Source organism: Triturus cristatus, chromosome 8, assembly GCF_964204655.1.
Source record: "Triturus cristatus chromosome 8, aTriCri1.1, whole genome shotgun sequence".
In the NCBI taxonomy this organism is placed as follows: domain Eukaryota; kingdom Metazoa; phylum Chordata; class Amphibia; order Caudata; family Salamandridae; genus Triturus; species Triturus cristatus.
The window spans coordinates 276,899,587-276,919,494 of NC_140591.1; the positions used below are offsets into that span (position 1 = coordinate 276,899,587).

A 19,908-nucleotide genomic window follows, 5' to 3' on the forward strand; every position below is an offset into this window, starting at 1 on the left:
ATAGGGGACATAACTGATCACAAAAATCCATATTTCCTCAGTAGTGACGGATGCGTCCCTCCTGGGATGGGGTGGCCATATGGGAGAGGCGGAGATCAGAGGCCTCTGGTCTCCGGCGGAGTCTCGTCTCCACATCAACCTGTTGGAGTTGAGAGCGATCCGACTTGCACTGAAAGCCTTCCTTCCCTCTGTCAGGGGGAAGTGTCGTGCAGGTGTTCACGGACAACACCACCGCCATGTGGTATTGCAACAAACAGGGCGGGGTGGGGTCGTGGACCCTTTGTCAGGAGGCTCTGCGCCTCTGGACGTGGCTGGAACACCAGGGCGTCACCCTAGTGGTTCAACATCTGGCGGGCTCTCTGAACGCCAGAGCAGACGAACTCAGCCGCCGGTGCATGATGGATCACGAATGGCGTCTGAACTCCGAAGAGTGGGGAGAGCCTTGGTTAGATCTATTCGCCACCGAAGAGAACGCGCAATGTCAGCAGTTCTGCGCGTTGGAATTTCCAAGGCGGCACTCGCTCGGCAACGCTTTTCGTCACGAGTGGAGTTGCGGTCTGTGGTACGCCTTTCCGCCTATACCACTTCTGCCCAGAGTGCTGAAGAAGATCAGGCACGACCGGGCCCAAGTCATCTTGGTGGCTCCGGATTGGGCACGAAGGTACTGGTATCCCGAGCTACTCAGTATGTTGACCGATCCTCCGATACGTCTGCCCCTTCGGGAGGATCTTCTGTCGCAGCAGCAGGGGACGGTCCTCCACCCGAACCTGTCCAGCCTCCACCTCCATGCGTGGAGATTGAGCGGCGGCAGTTGATGCCATTTGACTTGCCTCCTGAAGTCTGTGATATCATTCTGGCAGCCATGCGTCCCTCCACAAAGACGGTATGCGCCTGCCAGTGGAACAAATTTGTGGCATGGTGCACAGCAAAGGCTGTGGATCCCCTTTCCGCCCCTCTTTCTGAGGTTCTCCTCTTTCTTCGGCCCGGCAGGGCTCTGCCCTGGGCACCTTGAAAGGTTATCTTGCTGCCATCTCTGCCTTCTTGCGGCTTCCTGATCAGCCTTCTCTTTTCAAGTCCCCTGTAGTTACACGCTTTCTAAAAGGCATTACTCACACGTTCCCACCTGTCCCTTTTGTAATGCCTCAGTGGGACTTGAATCTTGTTCTCACATTTCTAATGTGCGCTCCCTTTGAGCCTCTTCATAATTGTCCTCTTCGTCTGCTGACGCTTAAGACTGCTTTTCTGGTAGCCATCACCTCGGCTAGACGGGTGAGTGAGCTCCAGGCTTTATCCTCAAAGCCTCCTTTTCTCTCTGTTCATCCGAACAAGGTTGTCCTTCGGCCTCGTCCCTCCTTTCTTCCGAAAGTGGTGACCCCCTTTCATCTTGGGCAGTCTGTCACCTTGCCCACCTTCTTTCCGCCTCCGCATCCTTCCAAAGAGGAAGAGAGGCTCCACCGTCTGGACCCAAAACGTGCGCTCTCCTTTTATCTGGACCGCACAAAGCAGTTCCGGGTGGACGACCAACTTTTCGTTGGATACGTGGGTGCTAAGAAGGGGAAAGCTGTGCACAAACGGACCATCTCTCGGTGGGTCGTTTTGTGCATCAAAATTTGTTATTCCTTGGCAAAAAAGGACCCTCCTATTGGGCTGCGCGCCCATTCTACACGGGCCACGGCGGCTACTACTGCTCTGGGACGGGGTGTCCCTTTGCAGGACATCTGTCAGGCGGCAACGTGGGCTTCGCTACACACATTTGCCAGGCATTATTGCCTTGACAGCCAAGTCCGGAGGGATGGCTTCTTTGGCCGTTCTGTCCTCCAGGACTTTCTGGTGTGATCTTGGTTCGCAGACCCACCACCGGGGATGGTATTGCTTGGGTATCTATTCTAAGGTGAGGAATCTAACTAACGTGTTTCTTTCAGATGAACAAGTTACTTACCTTCGGTAACGATGTATCTGTAAGAAACATTAGTTAGTTAGATTCCTCACCGACCCACCCATCCTCCCCGTTCTGCGAACTGACATCTAGGGTTAAGGTTCTCCTTTTCAGGCCCCTAGATTTTATTTTTGGCACCAGTGTCGGTCTTTGTATGGCTCTGCGTTCCTGGCGCGGAAAGCTATGTACAAGAACTGACGTCAGCGCGCGAGGGCGGCGTCTAAGTACTCCGACGTCATTCCGGCGCACGACGCCGACGACGGACGTGGAGCAGCAGACGACGCCTAGCGACGCGCAAGGGGTATTGCTGACGAAAAATCTTCCGGATCCAGTCTGACGCCTGGGGATATTCTAAGGTGAGGAATCTAACTAACTAATGTTTCTTACAGATACATCGTTACCGAAGGTAAGTAACTTGTTCTTCAGTGACAAAAAACACCGGTCAGCACCTCCCTACTGTTTACCAAAAGTCCAGTATAAGGATCTGTAAATGGGCGTGCTCAATGTACAACACTGTGCCACTCACCCAGTGTTATCTTGTATGTAAAAGACTGTTCCCCATACACGTAACAGCAATTAATTGATTACAGAGCGCAACCACTATTAAGTTTCACAACTGACCTTGTTGCAGTTATTTTAATAAACATAAATATTATTCAGTGTATACAATGAAGACAGTAATCATCCAGGTACAAAGCAAAAAAAATGTATAATATTGATTCTGTTGACATGGAATAAACATGGAATAAATATTGTTGATGTAGACAGCCAACACGTGTTTCGTCGTGTAGACGACTTTTTCAAGGCTCGAAAAACAGTTGAAAGAATCGGAGCATGCATCCTCGTGATCTCTCAGTAGTGTGGGATATACCACAGCAGTAATGGCGAGCCAGATACTTAGATTTTTTAGCTGCAAAGTAGGACTTTAAAACACTTTCCAATGTCGAAAGTTATAAAATTTAGTCAGCGCGTTTAAAAGTGACTAAAGTTCAGTCTGTCCAATTTTCAAGTATGAGCTCTTGTGATGAGTCAAAAAAACAGAAAGGCTCATTTTGAAGTTTAGCAAGCTCCAAATTTCATTAGTGAAAATAGTGGCCGGGCATGTAGAAACGCGTCTTACTTCAAACGGAGGACTTCATTTGAAGTAAGACACGTTTCTACATGCCCGGCTCTGTACAGCAGGAAACCTGATGCTGTACCACTATTTTCACTAATGAAGTTATGATAATTATGATACCTTGTTCTACCAGTATCTACTGTCTGCACTACTTTATATTAGTTTGTTTAACTTAATATAAAAATAATAATACAAATGTATGTTGATGAGATACTTTAATCCTTTTCCTTCACCTCTTTCGTGTCTTTACCGGTTTCGTAGAGAACCTTACCAATTGTTGAGGCACATATTATATACAAGGACATAGTACCTAATTCTTCATCAATATTTTAGTTCTCTGCTGATCTTAGATTTGTTGTGGATGCCTAAACGGATAAAGCCAGCTGGTGATCTTGAAAGCTATCATTCACAAAATGCTTGTCTTAATGCTACTACTATTGAAAGGAAGTAAGTTGTTTTCTGTTTACCAGACCTCTACAGGGTACCGCTTTTGATGACAGTTTCTGGCTGGATCTGAACTACCTTGAAGTAGCGTTGGCTGCCCAGTCTTGTGCTGCCCACTTTACAGCTTTACTATATGTGGAAGTGTATGCAGACAAGATAAAGCTGGATGACGAACGGAGTAAAAGGTAAGTAGAGTGATGTGTTAAAACAACATTGTATGGGTAAGGGATGCAATGTGTGACTTTTTATTGGTGACTGCGTCAATTTGCCTTGAATACCACTGTCCCCTGGAGAGTTCAAAAATCGAGGAGCGGGTTAAATGAGCACCTTTTTAAATGCAATTATAAGTATTATTGTGGTTGTTTTTTATAATTGCTCCTACTATTGAATGAGGATGAATATGCATTTATTGGTTTGATTATGTAATGGAATAGAATTAATTAATAGATGGGGTGTTTCTATATAGAATGCATGCTACATATGTCGCAACAACCCATACTGAGCCTGAAGTAAAACAGCCCAGTCTAAAGATCAGATTCCTAAATCCATCTCCTTTCCTTTCGAATCACTTTGGAGCTCAACCCACTAACAGACATTTCAGGAAATAATCATAGGCGAGTGTGCAGGCCTTTGCATTCGTCCCTCACTCAGTTATGTCCCTGCATCTCTTAAGTCTTCTACACTGGATTTAAAGAACCGGAACCTTTTTCTGATGGATATACCTTAATGCAAATTCCTCATCTTATGAATATCCTTCAGGCGCCAGACTAGATCCAGAGAACATTTTTGGAAGCAGTAGCTTTCTAGCATTGCCAGGCAGCTTCATCCACAGGTAATAGACTCTCCTGGACCACTCTAATATCCTCTGGGCTTTACAAGAATTGACACAATACTACAGGTTTGGTGACTCTTGTTGTTTTAACACAAAATGCCTCAAGAGACCATACCTCCACTAGCCTCACCACTTCCAAAGAAGTCGGTGCCCTCCAAATGGCCATTCTCTGTGTATTCAGTCTTAGCTACAACACTGGTGTTGTCCTTAAGATGCTTTCGGCACTGCTGTCTTTCTTTTCTGAAATCCTCCAAGTGGCATAAAGAGAAGGTTAGGGCCAGTTTCAAAGAAGAGGCCTTGGCCATACTCTTTCCAAGGCCCAGAAATTTGCACAGATGGAAGACTTTATGGGGCAACCCTGATGCTCCTGCCTTGAGTGACAAGGGGTATAGCTGCACAGAAGACTGAATTGGAGGCTGATAATCGTATCCCTTATTACAACGCTGATGCTGGCCTATTTGTTCACTTACCAAATGCAAAAGTTTAGGCACCTCTCCAGATTAAGATATCTCTTAAGATATCTCTTACACCCTTGGCCCTCATTCAGAAGAAGTCTCTTTGTTTGCTACGGTTTTGTATACCACAGCATTGGAGTTGTGGAGACTAAATCAAACATTTTGACAGAAATCTGACAAACCTCCTCTACTGTTTCAGTGCCTCCACTATTTTTCAACAACTCATTATTAGAGCCTGTACTGGATGCTAGAGAAAAAAATGTTTCTTGGAACAGGAGTTTGAAGGCAAATAGCTAGATACCACACCAGGCCATTTTGATCCAAAACTCTTGTTGTCACACGCTGCACCTCAACATGTGGTCATCCAAGCCTACTCTACTGACTTAACGAAATGCCTTTTCAACAGCCTCTCCAGACTGTGAGTCTAAAAGACTGAACTCTGGGGCAAAATGCCTGACCCTCAGTATGGCAGGTGCCATGGCCTTCTAGTCTACCACTACTAATAATAATACAACTGTATTTGATAGTCAATTAAACCCATTCAAAGCATTTCATGTATAACATAATTAGCACACATACAATCTAAAATAAAAGAAAATACATTAAGACAGGTCCAATCTTAAAATGATTTAGTGCAAAAGTGCTATCATATTGTTACATCAAGGAAATTACCCCAAAATACTTACATTGGCCTGTGAAGGACTTAGTGCTGGGGGAATCCATAATAAAAGTGTGAAGTGCATAATGCAAAAATGACTCCTTTTGTTTGACAATTAGGTGCCCCTGGGCCTAATCTGTTGATCAGTTCACGTGGCAACCTTGTCCATAATCTTAACAAAACAGACCATGAGCCTACAATCCTTGCACTAAAAGCATTGGTAGATTGCCTCATGGCATAAACAAATATTCAGTTCACCAAATAGAGGCTTTTACCAAAATTGTTTTTCAAACTCAAAATAAACAGAGGTACACAGTACGTGGGCCAAGCATTCCTATGAAAAGGGCAGAAACGACAGGAGGTATGGTCATGCGCATGTTTCCATCTTTGGCTGACTTGCCCTATGTCGAATAAGCCTATCAGTATTCTTAAAAACATTAACTTATAATGTCTTGACCAAGACAGTGTCAAATAAGACATTGACACAATTGACATAAGTTCCCACTGCATATCGGTTGTAGGACTTTGTAGCATCAGAAGGTCAATTTTTACTGACATAGGTTTCATTGCAGTTCCCAGAAGAGATTTGAAAGCACCAAATATTCAAGTACCATGGATGGGTTATTAGAAGATCTTCCAGAGTCTTCCAGATAGAGACTTGCCCGAGCCATATGGGCAGATTAAACAGGTTCTTACGAATATGAAATTTCGATAAAATGGCCCTCTATGCCAGTGTTTGTTATGTAAGGCCGAATTCTAATTGGATCTTAGATTCCCTGTTGGAGTTTGGAAGTTTGAGTATTTGACGGAAGAGCCTTGATTGTTTTGATTGAACCATCCTCCACATTTATCCGGAAAAGTTTCAAGGCCACAGAATAGTGAAGACAAGAATCTGGCTTTTATGACTTGCAATAGTGGTAAGAACGAAGAGCCTGTAAGTTTGTTTTCTACTTTACACAGTCCTACTGCAGTCTCTGTAGCCTTTTTCAGGTCTCGCCTAGTGACGCAGGGCATGCGCTGCTCGCCTTGGCGAGACATATTGTTGTCAGTTTGGTGGGCGAAGGGGGACAGGACATGTGCACGCTTTAAAGACAGGACATGTGCACGCGTACGTCTGTCTAACTAACAGCTTAGCTGAAGACACAGCAGATGTGCGCGTACGGGTGAAACGAGATATGCACACGTATCGCTCTTCTCCATATGCATGCGCTCTGGTTTGTTCTTAAGGACAAAACATATGCACACGCTCTTCTTTCGTTCTTAAAGACAAAACATATGCACACGCTTTGCTTTGTTGCCGCACAGTATTTACTTTCGCTTTTGTGATACCCCACCCTACCGCACCAATACATGCCACCACATATTGTTTTTTCTTTTTAAGTAGCGTATGCAGCCCATAACATGTGCATGCGTTCACCTGGCGCTGTTTACCCAACTAGTAGTCGCTTGCTCATTTCCTGTCGTTATCCAGCTCCTCTTGCTTCCCTGTGGAGACAGGTGGCACTTTGTGTGTCTTTTTTCAAGCAGTTGCTTTGTTCGCGCACTTTCTTTAATCATTTATTTATAAGTGACAGGGAGTTCGCTGTTTCTTACCCGTCAACGCTGCTGGTTTTGTGGTTTTTGCTCCATAACGAGAGTGAGGCCATCTACATATAGAATGCTGGTGCAATTTAAAGGAATTTCAAGTGCAGATTTAGGGGTCAATATAGCAACTTAAAAGCTTTTGCACATTTGACTCTGCCGTGGTTCACAGACTCTAAACAATGGACAAAAGCTCTTTCTACAATAAGTGTCTTTAAATTTTAAGTCAAGACCTCCACTGACCACTCAGAAAATGTTATTGTGACACCCATTATAATATTTCTTAACAATTGTTTAAAAAAGAAAAACTATAATCCGAAAGCAAGTTAAAACGTTGTGGTAGTGTTTTAGGGCAATTGTTCTTAGACATATACTTCAAAACTGCTCTGAGCTACTCATTTTCAATGTAATACATTAAATGAATCAGTAGAAATTATTGCAAGCAAACAGTACCTTCTAAGTAATAAAAAAGTAACGGGAGGGAGGTGGTTGCAGGGAAGGAGCGTCTTGAAAGAAAGTCAAACAATCTCTTTATGTTTTCATGCAATAAATGCAATATTGCAAACTCAAAGGGGCGTTGCGGATATAGCACCATTGGCTACTGTCCACCTTTATTTTTTTCACATTAACATATTTACTATTTCAGCCACTTCATTTATCTTCAGATTTCCCTTTAAAAATATTCTAGCAAGGAAGTTGCCAATTTGTTGTTGATTTTCAGAGACATTTGTGAGGTCCATGAAGGAGGCTTGTGTCTCGTTATTCCCACTGCGTTGCAGTACATGATACATTTTATTCCCATGCTGCACGAGAAAAGTTCAAAAGGAACCTTAAAACATGAATAATGGGTGTGCGCCAGGAATATGTCTTGTGAATCGTACTGAACGGTTCCAACCTGAAGTGATTAAATTGGATAAAAACAGATCACATGAAGGTCGCGCCAGAGACTGCCCACTAAATTGACGACATTGAGGATTGGAAAATTACAAATGAGTCACTTTATTTAATGAATATCGGGATATCTACATATTAGTTAGAAGTTTCACAATCTGTATATTGGTATAGGGAAGGGGGAGTGTTTACCTTATTTTGTGGATTGTTTTTATGTTAAGTTTTGCTTTTTTTACTTTAAATGTTTCTGATAGAATTGGGCACTGGGTGTGAATGGGGTGGAGCTATCAAACCACGTGATGGTTTGCACTAGGGATTTACAGGTGGGTGGGACACGTAACCTTAAACTGAGCGGGATCAAGCTTGTTGGTGAAACGGAAGTTTGACACAGAGAGGAAGGTCGTTATGTAGCAGATTAACATTGGTTACGAAAGTAAGCTAGACAATGTCAAATAACGATCAAATAGGGGTGCTAATAATGATGTTTGAAACCAAAAGAGTGTGTGATGTGTTGAGGTAGAAGAATGACAAGATTAGACACGTTACGATACTAGAAAGGTTCTAAATGGCATTATGCAGCTTTATGGTTTAAGGTGCACAAAAATATGTCTGATGGTAAATCTTTGTGATAGATGTTTTTGGATTAATATATTAGAACACAATGAGTATAGGTGCTTCTTGGGGGGAATACAGGTTATTTGTTGCTTGGGTGTTCTTTTAGATTAAGTGTGGGTGGTTTATTTATTTATTCATTCATTTGTTACTTTGAATCATGTCTAGTGCTAATTAATTTAATAAGTGACTTACACATGAATATTTTTACATCTTAGATACCCCTGACGAAGGTTGTTACCGAAATGCATTGGGTGTGATGTTGTATGCATAATTTGGAGGACCCGAGATTCGTACCACGCTCATGTTTAGGCCTGGATTGGCAATAATGTAGCAATTAAATGCACAAGTACAAAGGAATTTCGCTGCTTTGGCGTGACAAAGAAACTTGGATAAAATATGGAATAAAATGGAAAAACATTTGGAGTAATTTGGTTTAATGTGTATTATTGAAACACTTATGTTAATGCGGCTGTGCAACTTGTTTGATGACCTGCAAAGCGCGGGCCATCTCTCTTCATGCATCCCCCCCACTTTTTGCCTGATTCTGATGAATCGTTGACTGATTGTGCACTGGGTCCTTCTAACCAAGTTACCAGTGCCTGCATTCTTTCCCAAAACTGTAACATTGTTTCCACAATTTGCACAACTCTGGCTCACATATAAGTCCCTTGTAAAAGGTATCAGTGGTACCAAGGCTCTGGTGACCAGGGAGAGTCTCTAATGCCTGCAGCATGTATTGTGCCTCCTAAGAGATCCCTCACAAAACACAGGCATACTGCCACTGCAGCCTTTCCTGATGCAAAAGGACACCCATGTGCCCAGAGCCCCTTGCTCTTAGGGAGATTGACCAACAATGTCCAGGCGCTCTAGAGCAGCTCAACTTACCTGTGCGTTTGTAGGTTTTCTTCAACTGATCTGAGCCTGCAGCCTTTTTTCGAAATAGAGGTACCCTTTGGTTTGTATTGGGCACCCAACTCTGTGTTGGCACTCTACAACCAGATGCCCCTGTGCCTCTGAGGGTGTACGTTTAGTGCTGCCTTGTGCCCCCGTCCTTACTTTAACCCCCGGAGACTGGGTTACCAAACTGTGTTACTTACTTGTAAGCAGCATCTCTTTGATTACTCCCTTTCTCCATTTGATAACATCGGCGCCAGATTTCAAATATGAACCCTGCACTCAGCTGCCCCTGTACCGCTGGAGGTGCAGATTTGTTACTTACCTGAACCTTGCCTGGTGTTTATTCTTTATTCCCAAAACCAGGATTGCAAGTCTGGCTGTTGTAGTTGGACTTTTCCCCAAGCAGCCATCAAAATGGCAAGCCTCCTTTCGTTTTTAGGGATCACCGTCAACCTGCTGAAGTTATACCTAACCCCTCCTCAGACGCTTCCCTTCATCTGACCCATTCTGGACATGGTTCAGTTTTGTGCCTTTCCCCCTGGGAAAGAGAGTGTAGAACGGTCAGGTTATGATTCCGATCTTTCAACCTCTGTCGTGTATTTCAGTGAAGTCGATTCTGGGTCTTTGGGGACTGATGGTCTCCTGCATCCTCCTGGTTGTGAACACCAGTTGGCATATGCTTGCTCTGTCCTGGGATATGAAGTTTCATTGGGCCCAACATCAAGGGGACCTCTCCGACCACATTCAGGTGTCGGAGGAGACTGCAAAAGATCTGCAGTGGTTGTTACTGGATCCCAATTCAGTCACGGAGCGAAACCGTTACTTTCCCCACTCAGAGCTGATAGTGGTGACTGATACATCGCTTCCAGGATGGGGTGGCCACATGTGACAGGTGAAGATCAGAAGCCGCTGGTCTTTGGTGGCGTTTCGGCTCCATATCAACCTTCTGGAGCAGAGGGCCATCCATTTTAAGTTAAAAGCCACCCTTCCATCCATCAGTGGGAGATTGGGACAGGTGCTCACGGACAACATCTCCTCTATGTGGAACTGCAACAAATGGGTGGGTGGAGTCACAGACCATGTGCCTAGAGGCCCTGCCCTTCTAAAAGAAGGCTGGACTGCTAGAGAATGTTCCTGGTGGGAAACCACGTGGCAGGCTTGTTGGATGCCTGGGTGTTTGAGCTCAGCCTTTGCCGCATAGAGAATCGGGAGTAGCAGTTGCACCTGGAGGTGACGCAGCGTCTCTTCCAGGAATGGGGAGAACCGTGGCTCAATCTCGGTGCCCAAGAACGCACAAAGTCAGCACTTCTGCACGTTGGAGTTTCCAAGCAGTTTCTCAATCAGAGACGTGTTCCACCTCAAGTAGAACTCAGTACACCTATATGCCTTTCCACCTATACCACTTCTGCCCCAAGTTCTTAAGAAGATCAGGACTGACCCAGATTGGGCATGGGGGTATAGTATCCAGAACCCCTGGGCTTGAACATCTGTCCTCCGACTAGTCTGCCCCTCCGTTAGAATCCGCTATCACAGCAGCTGGGCATGGTTCTGCACATGGGCCTTCACGATCTCCAATTTGTGCCTGGATATTGAGTGGCAACAACTGAACACCTTCAGCCTTCCTCTGGAGGTTGTTAAGGTCATCTTTGCTGCCGGTGTCCTTCTACAAAAACTGTGTTCGCCTTTTGTTGGTACACATTTGTGGCTTGTTGCGGAGTCAGCAAGTTTACCCCCCTACAGGCAAAGTTATCTGGGCACAGTTAAAGGGTACCTTTCAGCCATTTTGCTGTTGCCGGATCAGCCCTCATTATTTAATTCTATAATTGTATATGCCATTTTCGAAGTGTGTACACCATTTTTTCCCTCCCTTTCCCTTTGTCATGCCACAGTGGGACCTTTACTTGGTCCTCACATTTCTAGTGTACACTCCGTTTTAGATGCTTCACAGCTGTCCCTTGCGGCTTCCCACCCTCAAGACAGTGTTTCTTGTTGCCATAGCATTGGGCGGTGTTGACTGGGCTTCAAGCTTTCTGTGCAAACAAACCGTACACCACCTACTTCCAAGACAAGCTTGTTTTGCGGACATGGCCATCCTTCTTACCTAAAGTTGGTCAAAACATCACCTTGCTGGCATTCTATGCTCTGTCTCACCCACCTAAGGAGGAGGAGAGACTTCACTGTTTTTACCCATAGAGAGCTCCAAGCTTTTATGTATTGATTGTACCAAAGAACACCTTGTAGACAATCAACTCCTTGTGAGGTGCTCTGGAGCAAAAACAGACAAGGCTGTGCAGAAGAGAACCATTTCCTGCTGAATCTATGCTAGAGTAAATCCGTAGACCCGCTTCCAAATAGGTACTGCTTTTATATCTATTCAAAAGGTGAGGATTCTGCAGCCAGAAGTCTCTATCATGAGAACAAGTTACTTACCGTCGGTAACTCTCTTTCTGGTAAAGACTGGTAGCTGCAGATTCCTCACCGACTCTTCCATCCTCCCCATTCTCTCTTTGAACTCTTTCCATTAATAATATCCCAAGTATAGTAATCTACTCACAAGTCACAACCAATTTGCTATTGGAGCTCTTCATCTGGGGGCATGCAACAGTCTCGAAAGCAACTGACATCAAGACCCTGCCTATATGCGTGGGACCAAACAGGGATGGCATAGTGAGCAGAAGAAGGAGGGATTCAACCCAGATCTCTTGACTGGGGGTGAGTGGTTGAAAATTTACAGCACTCCATCCATTATCTTGTTGTGTTTGCTATATTCACCCTAAGTGGACATGGATATGCCCAAACCTGGGTCCCTTGCCCGCTATGCCCCTGGATTAAAGCTGGACTGGCTGATGAGGGTAGATACACCGAAACCGGGCCCTAGATACTTGTTTCGGGTCCAGAGAGGACCTGGTCTGTCAGTTCAAGCTGGACTTTTACCATGAGGAGCAGGGTTAAGACTGATTTGCATATGGCTGGGTCCAAACTGGGGTGGCATAGTGAACAAAAGAACATTGGATTGAACCTGGATCACTTGACTGGAGGTGAATGGTTGAAAAGTTTAAGCACTCTGTCCATCATCTTATTGTGTTGGCCTCTGTAGGCTTCACATGTCATTTCCTGAGCGGAATGTCTTCTGTACGAAGCCACAAAGTGCCACCACCTAGTGTGCAGAGGTATTGCAATAAAGTTTTTAGTCTGACAATTGGGTAATGTTCAAAAGTTGAAGAGTCTGCAGCTAGAAAGTCTCTACCAGAAAGAGCATGGGCGAAGGTAAGTAACTCTTCCAAGGGAACCTCAACAACAGTCGTAAGCACTGAATTGTCTCACCTACATTCAGGATCCCAGAGCATTTTGCAATATATATATATATATATATATATATATATATATATATATATATATATATATATATATATATATATATATATATATATATATATATATATATTTGCACAAGATCTTTTGAAAAACAAAAAGGTGCATGTGTATATAGGAAATAAAAGGCTTTGCTGCCCAAAAAGAGTAGTAAATTGCTGAATTTTCATTTTTAAAAACATTCTCCAATTGTTTTGATATAATCACTTAATCTAAAATGACTAGAAATATCAGTCACAAAACTCAAAAAACTTTTTTTCCTGGTCTAACCAACCTCAATCAATGTCTTGAGGGACTAGAGCTGTTTTGTCATTATTTTCTGACAAGAATTCCTTATTTTACATTCAGATTGCCTTTACCCTTTGTGAAGTGATTGTTTTTGCTATTGTCTTTATCATTTTCTAGCTACACTCTCATTTCTATTCTCAGCTAGTTAAGTTATATGGAAAAATATCCCTCAATACAGAAATCTATAAGTAATTCTAACCAGCACATTCACATGAGGCTTTGGCTGCAACAGCAACCAATGCTCGTCCGCCACAGTGCCCTGAATGTATTCTATGTTATTGGAGGAGCATTCCATTCGCCCCATGCCAGAACTACTCTTCCCTCCCCTCCACCAATTATCCCATTTACCACCTGCTCAAAGCAAGTGGTAAATAGTAGCGTTAAAACCTTAAAAATGGGCATTACAAGGCAGAATTCCTCACAATAATACTGTGCTCACAGTTATGTCCTACTCCCAGGGGTCTAACTCTTAGTAAGCAGAAATCCATGAAGGGATATCAGCCGCTAATGATAACTGTAGTCACCAGGAAATTATGTATGGAATTCTGCCTAACTCTTAATCAGGTCCCTGGTGGTGCAGAAATAGGCGGAAGTACCTAATAGGAGAACAATGTGACTAACCAGTTGCATATTTAATCTCAAAATGTTGGCTGTTGAAAAAGATCTTTCAAACTGCAGGGTAACATGTCTTGGAAGTTGAAAAAAGGTTGTTCCAGAATCCTTTTGCGAACATGTTTGTTACCTGATCTGTGAATAATGTGCGATTGTATGTTGTATGTTCCGTTTATGAAAGCAGTGTATGTATCTCCAAATAAGTGTTGTATTTGATATCTTTGTAACACTGTGCTTCACTTGTTTATGTTGCCATCTTTAGGCAATCTGCATCCAGAGCAAGACGTGCTCTAATGTTTGAAGATGAAAGTCAAAGTATGGGCCTTGCAATTACCAACTTGAGTGAGAAGAGTCTACAAGACACAGGAATAAACCTGCAGGTAAAATGCAAAACCTGATATAGTTCCCACTGGCTGTAAATCGTGCCTGTATCGGATGGATAAATCTACCCGCATATACCTCACCTTATCAGTACTCTGTGGCGCCAGACTGGATCTGGAGGTGTTTCTCAGCAATTTTGCTGACTACTTGGTGGTACTGTGCAGTTCCACATCAAGAGCACAATATGCGCTACCTCTGTGCATCAAGGTCAGTTACTTTCTTTCCACGCCTTCAAATGCGGATCTAGAGCTCGCTTCATCACCTGGAGAAAAGATTTCCAAAAAATGTTTCCAGTGTGCAGGGTCATGTCCTGCTAAAATGACTAGTTTTAAACCCTGCAAGGATTGCCACAAACAGATATCAGTGGCAAGCCCTCAGAAAGTCTCTCTCTGGTGTCTGGGCTCCTCACATGTCTCGAAGCCATGCAGCGATTGTGCTCAAACTGTGGCCAAGTACCGCAGAAAGGCTCAAAAGGACTGGTCCTGGTTGAAGTTGAGGACAAATTCTCTGTCTCTAACTTGCCACCAAAAGTCTCAAGTAGCTTAAAAGAAGAAAAAACACAAGAAGTGGAAACATGGCTCCCCTTCTTCGCACCAGTCATGCCAGGTGAAATCATGTGAACGTTAGGGCACCCTCAGGTCTCCGTTCCTTTCACAGCAATCTGCAGCGAAGGCAGACCTCTTCAGGACCACTCCTCTCATTTAATGAGGCACTTACAGACACTATTTTGAACACCAGGCTAAAGCCAGGATCTTAAATTCCTGTAAACAGACTGATAGCCCTACACCACAGGTCAGCTCTGGGGGGCCCGACTTTTCTTTCCAGCACCACAGAGCCAGTGGTTCAAGCCTCCAAGAGTGCACTTAACCCAAATGCATTTCCACCCAACCAGAGACTCAAAACGCATTGAGGCATTCAAGAAGTATATGTTCTCCTCTGCCACGCTTGCCTTCAGGTCCCTAAATTTGAGTTGTCTTCTGGGATGTTACTTGCACGCATTGTGGGACATGTTAAGCGATATCTTTCCCACAGTCCCGATTGACCTTTACTCCAACCTCCAACAACGAATTCAGTATGGTCAGGATGCAGCAAAGTACGTCATGCGATCAGGCCTGGACACTACTGACTGTCTGCGTAGGGCAGTTTGTACCAGTATGGCGCTTCAATGCCATGCTTGGGTAACATAAACGGGCTTTTCAAATGATGTCCAGGCGTCACTGATGTATATGCCATTTGAAAGCATTCGTCACTTTCGAGACAAGGCAGACTTTGCACTAGAGCGCTTGAAAGAAAGCACAGAGTGCTCTCTAAACCTTGCACTGTCTATACAGCAGTTTCCCAACAATATCGCCCCTTTCAAGGCTTCAGAAGAGGCATCCAGCATTGTCAGTGCCCGACCCTGTCTCTACAACAACAGACATCCCAAGCCTTTTAAGGTAGAGGTTGGAAATCCAGCCAACAGTGTAAGCCCTCGGGGAAAACAAACTACCTAATCCTCCTCCTCTCCTGCTGCAAAAACATTCCCTTACATTCTCCTCAGTGACCTTCTGTCACCCGGTTGAAGGCCAGATAAACTTTTACCTCCACTGGTGGGAAAGCATCATATTGGACAGATGGGTACTTCAAACTGTCCAGTATGGTTAAGCCTTACCTTTCCTGTCCACCCCTCCAAACATACCATCTACACCACAACGGTTTGCAGAGGACCACTTGTCCATTCAGCTGAAGGAAGCCCAGTGTCTCTTGACCAAGGGAGCTAGGTAGAAGATATCAGAGGTCAGGACTGACTGCTACTCCTGTTACTTCCTGGTGCCAAAGAGGACAAAGGTGCTATTTTAGAACTTCACCCTCTGAACTTTATATTCATAAAGAAAAAGTTCAAGATGCTCACTCTGGCAACCCTTTTGACATATCTCGGATTCTACATCAATGTGCCAAATTCACACCTGACTCCTTCACAGAGGCTCTCCTTCATTGGAGCTATCCTGGATACCTTGCTGTTTCAAGCTTTCCGTCCGCCTTAGTGAGTGGGCTATAATCCTGATGTTCAACCTCTAACCTGGATCTCATTGAGAGCAGCTCTGAGACTTATTGGCCTCTTGCATCCTGTTAGTGGGCCACAGTAGGTGTCACATTGAGGCTCTGCAGTGGTTTCTGAAGTCTGTGCGCTCAGCATCAAGAAAATATTTTTGATTTCAACCATGTGTCGGAGGAGGTCGCAAAATATCTGCAGTGGTTGGCTACAGGACTGCAACTGGACCAGTGGCAGATCCTTCTCTCTATCCCACCCAGAGTTACCGATTGTGATGAATGGATCATTGCTGGGTTGGAGAGGTCATCTGGGAAAGGTGAAGATCAGAAGCCTCTGGTCTCCGGGAAAAACCCCTCTCCACATCAATCTGTTGGAGTTGTGAGGGATTTGCTTACCACTAAAGGCATTCCTCCCATCTATTAAGGAGGAATGGTTACAGGCTGTCAAGGCAACAGCACTGCAATGTGGTACTGTAACAAGCAGGTCGCAGTGGGATTGTAGGTCCTGTGCCAAGGGGTTCTGTACCTCTTGAACTGACTGAGTCGGCGGAGCAGCTCCCTAGTTGTGTAGCACCTAGCAGGATATTTGAACACCAGGGTGGAGAAAAGCAGCTGGCATTTCCTAACTAATCACAAATGGCAGCTACCCTCCGTGGTAGCCTAGGGCATCTTCCATCAATGTAGAGAAACCTATCTCAATCTTTTTGCCACCCCTTAGAACGTGCAGTGTTCCCTGGCAGTTCTTGCTTGAAGATGAGTTTTGATTCGACTGGAGCTCAGGGCTCCTGTATGCCTTCTTTCTTCCACCTCTCCTGCACAAAGTTATAGAAACGATAAGAACTACATGGCACAGGTCATCCTAGAGGAGAGTGTGGTACCAGGAACTTCCGGCCATGAGCATCTGTCGTCTGATCTGATTCAACTGCCTCTTCAGGAGGACTCCCTGTCCCAACAGCAAGGCAGGGTCCTACACTGAGACTGCACAATTCACACCTCCTTGCTTGGAAATTGAATGACAACAGTTGACTGCCTTTAATCTCCCTCTCAAAATATTGAATGTCATTTTTGGCAGCCAGGTGTCTCACCCCTAAAACCGTCTATGCAGGAATATGGGAGATGTTTCGTTGGTGTACTTCTCAGCATATCCAGCCCTCAGCAGACCAATTGTCTGATGATCTTCCTATCTTTAGCCCAGCAGGCCTTGCTCTGGCAACAGTTAAAGGATATCTGTCAGCCTTATCGGCCTTTTTATGATTGGCTGATTAACCATCTTTGTGTGTATCACTGTTTTCTAAAAGGGGTGACACATATGTTCTCACCAAAACCTTTTGGCAGGTCCAAGTGGGGCCTCCGTCTGGCTCTAACATTCCTGATGTGACCTCATTCTAGCCAGAGGGCAATTGAAGACAGTGTTCCTTTTAACAATCGTATCAGCTCATCACATAAGTGAGGTGCAAGCGCTTTCTGTCCAGTAACCGTACACCACATTTTTTCAGACAAGACTAAAGCAGCATTCTTCGAACAGTTGTAACAACTTTCTACACTGGGCAGTCTATCTTGCTGCAAGTGTTCTTCACCCCACCAAATCCATCTAAGGCCGAAGAGAGCCTATTGTCCAGACCTGAAGAGAGTTCTGAACTTTTACATTGATTGAACGAAGAAACATTGGTTGGACCATCAGCTCTTTATGGAGTTCTCTGGGACAAAGAGGGGAACAGCATTGCACAAACGAACCATCTCCAGATGGATTGTTGTTTGTAAAAAGATCTGCTGTGGCCTAGCCAGGAAATAGCTTCTGGAAAGCCTGTGAGCTCATCCCATCAGAGCAAACGTTGTTACCATTGAGTTGGTGTGCGGAGTGCCTGTTTTGTACATTTGCCAGGCTGAAACGTGGATATCCGTTCACACTTCATGACGTACTACTGACTGGATAGCCAGGTCCAGCAGGAGGTGCACTTTACCTGTTTGATTCTGCAGGATTTTCTGGTCTGAGCCATTCCTCAAACCCACAACATGCTGCACGCACTGTTTTGTTATCTATTCACAAGGTGAGGAACCTGCAGCTAGAAGTATCCATCAGTAGAACAAGTTGCTTTCCTTCTATAGCACTCTTTTTGGTGTATATTCTATCTAGCAACAGATTCCTCACAAACCCACCCTCCTATCCATTGCTTTGGAGCAAACTAATTTGGTCCATACTAAAAAGAATCAAGTTACAGATCTACACACTGGCATAGTATGATTACTGAGGGCTTTACATCTAATAGCACTGGCAAATAATAGAAAAGAACTGACATTGATGCGCAGAGGTGTCAGTTATATTGTGGCCCTTGTTTGACATTTGCTCTGTTCGCAGCAGTGTTGCAAGATTTTGTTCGTGGCTGAGAACAGCTAATTTATTTGGCACATGGACCCAGTCTGTGCCAGCATACCTAATGAGCATGCACTCATTGTAGGCCTAGATATTTTCTATAATACGGCCCAAGGATTGTTGGCGTTGGTCTCATTTGTTAAGACTTGCATCAGCTTCCACCACTAATGCCTCAACAGCAGCTACAGACATGGTTTTGGCAGACAGTTGGCTTAGGTAGATAAAAGCAGTCCTCCTCTTGTACTTCTGGAGCATCAGATCCACTAATTTTGTCACCACATTCCATATGGTATTTGTCTACTTGGCGGTTGCAAATTTGACTGGTAAGATGGTAGGACGTTACTTTGTGCAAGCAAGTGCTAAATTAAGTTCTAAAGATTAAGATAGTACTTCCTTCCATTTCACAAGTTGTTAAGCTAGTCCAGCAGAACTCCTGCACTCCACTTCTGCCCTCCTTCACATAAGCAAATTAAATGTCCCACCAGGAGAGAGCGATCAAGTATAATAATTGAAATACTTCTTAATTCTCAGAAAGGGAGTATGTCTGTGAGACAAATTGCATCTCTGCCTGAAAACATTTGAAAAAAAATACATATTTGCAAATCAGTGACAGCTCAATTCTTTTCACAGCTGTTTAGTGTCAGTGGATCTTCACCAAACATACTCTAATATTCTCATAAAAAATGTCACATGGAGCATAGCCACGCATACATAGATCCTGGCCATGTGACCTAGTAGCTCCAGACCAGCTACCATGCAATCGCTAGTCATCAAGAGCCAATGCTGCACTGCTGGGGTGCCAAGGTGGAGGAGATCCTACTGCCGCAGGAGCGTTGGGCTGGTGGAGTTGCAGCTGACCAGGACCAATGTTTGTTCTCTAGAATTTAGATAGTAGCAGCTGTCGAGCTCATTCATTATTTTTTGGTTGGCAGTGAGCCACATGTGATGGGCCTCAGCCGTAGACCATCCCATAGTGGTGATGCCGTGGTCTGATCTGTGACCCTGTGATGTAGGTCAGTGAGCCCCCTTGACTGAAGAGAGAGCAAAGCGAGAACCCCAGCAATCCTGCATGGCAGTTTTTATTACACAGAACCACGACAAAAGAAAAAATTGCAGCCACTTCCCCACTATTTATTGACTTTGCCTTCAGCCCCCCAGACAATGAAAAAGAATGTGGGGGCTGTGATGGGCATGCACTAAAAACCTGATGGGGCTATTTGTCAAAAGGTGCCTTGTAGCTCAGCTTGGCCTGTCTGTGCTTGGAGTGCACACTGGATGACTCGCAGGGAGGTTAGGGACTCTCCAGCATGCCTAACCTGCACAGCCTTGGCACGTTTCTACTGTAACAGGGGAGAGCTTCAAATGGCAAGGAAAAAAGGCGTGTTTTCTCCTTTTCCCCTCCCCCTGCATTTGCATGGCTGACCATG

At 44.5% G+C, this 19,908-nt stretch overlaps 1 protein-coding gene across 1 annotated transcript in view; it reads left to right on the top strand.

The window, feature by feature from the left end:
• The window catches only part of ATM (ATM serine/threonine kinase), a 1,586,045-nt gene that overhangs the window by 905,797 nt on the left and 660,340 nt on the right, over positions 1-19,908 (top strand). The window contains exons 39-40 of the mRNA XM_085621514.1: positions 3,524-3,682; positions 13,961-14,078. Of these exons, the coding sequence (XP_085477640.1) occupies positions 3,524-3,682; positions 13,961-14,078 (277 nt within the window). The remainder of the gene's footprint in view (positions 1-3,523; positions 3,683-13,960; positions 14,079-19,908) is intronic.